Source organism: Glossina fuscipes, unplaced genomic scaffold, assembly GCF_014805625.2.
Source record: "Glossina fuscipes isolate IAEA_lab_2018 unplaced genomic scaffold, Yale_Gfus_2 27, whole genome shotgun sequence".
Classification (NCBI taxonomy): domain Eukaryota; kingdom Metazoa; phylum Arthropoda; class Insecta; order Diptera; family Glossinidae; genus Glossina; species Glossina fuscipes.
Genome location: NW_023998422.1, coordinates 6,065,252 through 6,070,970, shown reverse-complemented (window position 1 = coordinate 6,070,970; position 5,719 = coordinate 6,065,252). Strand labels below are relative to the sequence as shown.

General features: G+C 34.8%; 1 protein-coding gene across 1 annotated transcript; it reads left to right on the top strand.

The window, feature by feature from the left end:
- The first annotated feature begins 2,837 nt into the window (after nucleotides 1–2,837).
- LOC119635825 (DEAD-box helicase Dbp80-like) lies at nucleotides 2,838–4,238 on the top strand. The gene has a single exon (XM_038030833.1). The coding sequence runs from the start codon at nucleotides 2,838–2,840 to the stop codon at nucleotides 4,236–4,238; it is 1,401 nt and encodes a 466-aa protein (XP_037886761.1).
- The last annotated feature ends 1,481 nt before the right edge of the window (nucleotides 4,239–5,719 follow it).

The window sequence follows — 5,719 nt, the reverse complement described above, 5'->3', positions numbered from 1 at the left end:
CTTTGTGAAAATTTTATATAGGGTTAAGACCATATTTAAAAATAAAAATGCATTTTTCGCATTTTTAATAAATTTCTTAAAAAATCCTTGCGCTTATTTTCGTCATGAAACATGAAACGTGTTCTACTTATGAGTCAATCGCTTTATGGTGTTTTCCATAAGTACTTTTCTACTAATGCCTGTCCAATATGCTCCCTGCCTGTGCTTGGCGCTAAAAGACATAAAACCTTGTAGTGATCAACAACGTTTACACTTTCTAGATTCCCTGGGAAGGCTTTGTGAAACTGTAAAAATGAATATTCCCTCAAATATAAAAATATAAACATAATAATAATAATAATAATAATAACAATAAAAACAAAAAAAAAAAAAAAAAAAAAAACAAAGCCAAAAGCATCAAGAACAGACCAACTGTATGATGATGTAACAAAGAAAATGTTAATGATATTGGCGGGTCTATGGTATATGGTTTGTTCGCTTGTTTTTGTTCAGTCCAATAGTTGCTGTGCATTGTAGTTAAGTTTATGTATGTAACATAACATACATATAAAATTAACTTTGACATTGCAATATATTGCGGTTTTATACAAAATAGCGAAAGCATGTAAGCGAGAATCCGAGTTTATGTACGAAAGAAGACAACGGCAACTACAGCACATAGATTATAACAATTTTGAATGCAGGTCACGTTGTTGGCTCAAAAAAAAAAAAAAAATAAACTCAATTTATGAAAACATTCTTGTGTGTTTGTGTGCAAGTAAACCAAATATAAATGGGTTACAAGTGCAAATAAGGGATAGCGAGCGAGCTTTACAATTATAAATTTAAAGAAATTAATTTGAAGAATTTAATAAAACCCGAAAACAGAAAATTTAATATTAAAATATTTAATAATAATAATAATAATAAAAACAAATTCTTTATGCTCTCCAATGAATATTAATTTATATCCCCCGTAAAGCCTTGAGAAAAGTCCTTATTATTATTTAGGATTCCGCTTGCTTACGTGTATTGTATTTTAATTCCATGAGTAAATGTGTATGTGCACAGGTGTTGAATTTAATTAAGTGTCCGGCCAATTTTGTATATTTAACTGTTATTTGCTTAATAGGCAAGATGTGTCCAAAGTGCGCAAATATTATAATTTGCTCACATGTGTTCTATTTGTGCATTCTGCATATATATATATATATAGAGAATACGTGTGTGCTTGGTTAAAGACTTTAAATATATTTCGCAAACACATTTCGCAAACAACTTATTCTTCAAAATTCGAAAAACTTTCTCAAGTCAAAATTTTATCTTTCTTTGCAAATTTTCTTTAATTTCCGGCGGCGTCATTCATTTTTTGTCTTGTGTTTATTGTTCTTGTTGTTTATTACATTTATTTATCGTCTCGAGTTATATGTATGTACGTATGTGCGTATGCTTAAAAGCTAATACCAGAGTTTGTACAAAATATACGAACAAGAGATAATCGTTGCAATTTCTCATTCTCACAATCGAAATTGTATTCATTACGCTCTACATAGCCGCTGTACTATAGTGCATGTTAAGTTTGCGCGGATATATGTAACTGTTAAAAGAACTTGATATAAATAAATCTTTCACTATACTGATCGATCAGATTTATTTTCTTAAGGGATTTCAGTTCGTCTCTTCATCTTTGTGTCCGCCATATGGTTGTCCTTATATGGCTTTGTTTGCTCAACCTGGACTTTTCAATTTTCGAGATATTTTGACGATATTCTAAACCGCTTGTGCTACGGATTGTATTAAGAGGGGCTTGAAGTAGAGCCGCCTTTTATTACACCAAAAAATTCAGAATCATTTTTAGGGTCGATATAAATATGTCCGTCCATCCGCGCTTGTATTGTTGTTCTCAGCCTACACCAAATATTGGAGATATTTGGATCAAATTTAGTGTACCGGTGTGTTTTGACCCAGAGACGAATGATGCTAAAAATGGTTCAGATCGGAACAACTTTTCCAGCATTTGATAAATCGTTATAAGAGAAAATATGTCAATTTTTACAATTTCGCGACAAAAATCGCTTAATAATAATATTTCCGCATTCTTCATTTGTGCAAAAACATTGGATCGTGTTGGTCAATTTTTTGAACCCGTTCTAATGTAACCGTTTCTACCACGTAAGACTATTTTTGGGATCTCGAACGCTATAAGGGTACTCCTGCCATGACAAGGCTCCCATGAAAAATTGGCTTTAAAGTGGCAGGGGAAACCTCTGATATTTTATCACAAAAACAAATTGGAAAGCGCCTCAGGCGATGTAAGCCTTGCTCGACTATGCTTTTTAACTATTTTTTCCTTAGGTTCATTACATCGCGAGCATGACGTACTGTAATTTCGCTAGTAACGCCCATGCGACTGTTATTATAAGTACGAAAGGGAGGTATTAGGAAGGCCAAATACTCATAAGCAGTGGAAACACATTCCGGAGACTATATTTTAATCGTGTATTTCTTCATCAACATAAAGATTAGATTCGATTTGTCTCTTTCTTTCCCTGCCCATCAAAAGTACGTAATAGCAAGCCATGTAAAATGATTAAAAGGTGATGCGCTTGTATTTGATGATTTTTTCAATTTCCTCAGTATATGGCGGTAGGCTACGCATAGCGAGGTGAAAAAAAGACAATAAGGGTAACAAAAGTCAGATGAATTTTCTAAACGGTTTCAGTGTCTTTAATATTGACTTACTTTTCTATTCACTTCTTGTCTTTTGCTTTCAAGTTTTTAAAATAACGCCGTGTCTTCCGCTATTTACTAAAAAGTATTACTCAGCATAATCTTAACAGTTTGCGGTGTCTTGAAAAATGAATGTGCATAAAACATCGAAATATCAAGCAAATGGATTGGACAGCGATGTGGAAACTTACAACGACGATTATTGTGCAGAAGAAGACAACGAAGATGATTGTCCAAATCCTGCGGATACTAATTTAATGTTGAAGATTATACGAAAAGGCTTAGTTGAATCGCAGTTGGATTTAGAAGTGCAGCTGCAAGATCCAGATTCTCCATTACATTCAGTGAAAAGTTTCGAGAGATTGCATTTGAAACCTGAAATACTTAAAGGCATTTACGCAATGGGCTTTAACGCACCTTCCAAAATTCAAGAGACAGCTCTGCCCATTTTACTCGCTGATCCCCCTCAAAATTTAATAGCACAAAGTCAATCGGGTACGGGCAAAACAGCGGCATTTGTCATAACAATGGTAAGTCGCGTAGATACGACTTTAAAATATCCCCAAGTGATATGCTTGTCACCGACATATGAATTGGCGGTTCAGATAGGCGAAGCAACTGCAAAGTTAGGACAATTTCTACCGAATATAAATATAAACCTTGCAGTTCGCGGGGAAAATATATCTTCCCACGCTCAGCTAAGTGAACACATTATCATTGGCACTCCAGCAAAGTTGGTGGATTGGTGTTTGAAATTTCGTATTTTCGATTTGACGAGAATCAAGGTTTTCGTTTTAGATGAAGCTGATATTATGATAGGAACTCAAGGTCATCACGATCAATGCATTCGCATTCGCAAGCAGCTCTCTCGAAAATGCCAAATGCTACTCTTCTCGGCCACTTACGAGCAAGAACTAATGGATTTTGCTCAATATATTGTCCCATCACCTAATATAATACGACTTAGGAGGGAAGAAGAGACATTGGATAACATCAAACAATATTATGTACGCTGCAGTTCCCCAGAAGACAAGTATAAAGCCATAGAGATTATCTATGGCAGCATTGTAATTGGTCAGGCAATTATATTCTGTCATTCCCGCAAAATGGCTGTCTGGTTGGCTGGAAAAATGATGCTTGATGGGCATGCAGTAGCTCTACTAACTGGCGAGCTGACAGTCGAGCAGCGCTTAATAGCACTTGATCGTTTCCGTGTGGGTATCGAGAAAGTTCTGATCACTACGAACGTGTTATCCCGCGGTATTGATGTAGAGCAGGTTACGATTGTGGTGAACTTCGACTTGCCTATCAATGCTAAAGGTACTGCTGATTGTGACACATATTTACATCGTATCGGTCGAACGGGGCGATTTGGTAAGCAAGTTATCGCAATTAATCTAATACATAGTAACAAGACAATGCAACTTTGCCGCGAAATCGAAAAACATTTTAAAAAACCTATTAAAGAAATAAATGCTGACAACGTAGAAGATACTGAAAAATTGGACTCCCAAAGCAGCAGTATCTAGAATTTATTGCCAGTGAATAGGCTCGCTTTTCTTCGTTCCTTTTTTCCCTTTCGTTCAATTTGTTTTATTTTTAATTGCTCATCATTTAACATCCCTTTAAATATTGTGTTCAAAAAAAAAAAAGAAAAGAAGAGAACTGAAATAAAACAAAAAACTGGGCGTTTCATTAAACAGATTACGATTAATTCTATTCCCTAAAGAGTTCTCGAGGGAGCTGCTTTTCAGTAGGTATTTTAAAGAACATTTGGCCAATGGACGAATTAAGCGCCTATTACCAAGCATATCGGGGCATTATGGCGGATTAACTGATCTATTTCTTAATTTTGATTAGGTTGATATAGTCTATTATTTCAATGCAGGAAACTGGTTACTTTCTCTATACAGATGTATGGCCAACACATCAGAGGAAATGAAGTTAAGGGAGCAGAAGGGCTCATCTTACATACATTTTATTGCTACATCTAAATAATTGATTGCTGAGTAAAGTAACTAAAGGTAAATGCAAATGCCGGAGGCAGCTGAGTGAAGAATTATTGGTTTAAGTGGCCAGTGATGTGTACGATGAGAAGGAGTAGAAGTAATTTTTTTGGCCGGAAAAGATCTTTTGCTTTTCGATAAGCGTTTCACTGCTTTCTCGGTTCCGTGCACTTTTTCAAAAAGAAAACAAAAATGAACACCATAGTCGGGCAAGGCCGCCTTTAGATACCCTATATCTCTTCGCCTAGTATTTTGGTAATAAAAAATAGGAATTAGCACATAACTTCCATGCAAAAACATACCTCTCTTGAAAGTTCGCTTATAGGAGGATGCCCAAATGACGTCATTCCAATTTGGCAAAATTAAAATATTTCTATATTTCATATTCTGTAATAAAAAAGACGAAGTTAAACTCCTTATAAGAAATTGCTTTTCATGATAGTCCCTATATATGGTGGGGTCCCAAAAAACAGATCTATATAATTCAAATTCCCTACTGTTAATTTTTTTACTAACTTGGCTACTTTGGACTTGGCTATTTTGAACTAAACATTTTCTGAAGGGCTACCTCACCTTATATGAAGTGGGGTCCAAGGAATATATCTATGTGATCCAAATTTAGTCCACTTAATTTTTGTGTCAAATTACGCTCATGACCATATTTTTGATTATAAAACATTAGCAAGGAAGTCTTTTTGGGCATATAAGGGTTTACATTTCCAGATAATCCTGAAAAATACAACTACGTGGTCCAAATTCCGTAAGCTTGATTTCTTTTCTCAATTTACTATTATCAAGCAATTTTCACCATCAAATATTGAAAACTATAATTTTTCAACATATTTAGATTCAGTTTCCTTTGAAATAGTTTGACGAGAGGGGATTCAAAAAAATTTCCCCTACTAAACATAATTTTTCATATCAATTCAGAATGTCGAAGTACTATTACTCATCGAGTAGAAATATCTCGAAAATTGCAGCCTTGCGGTTGAGCAAAAAAAATC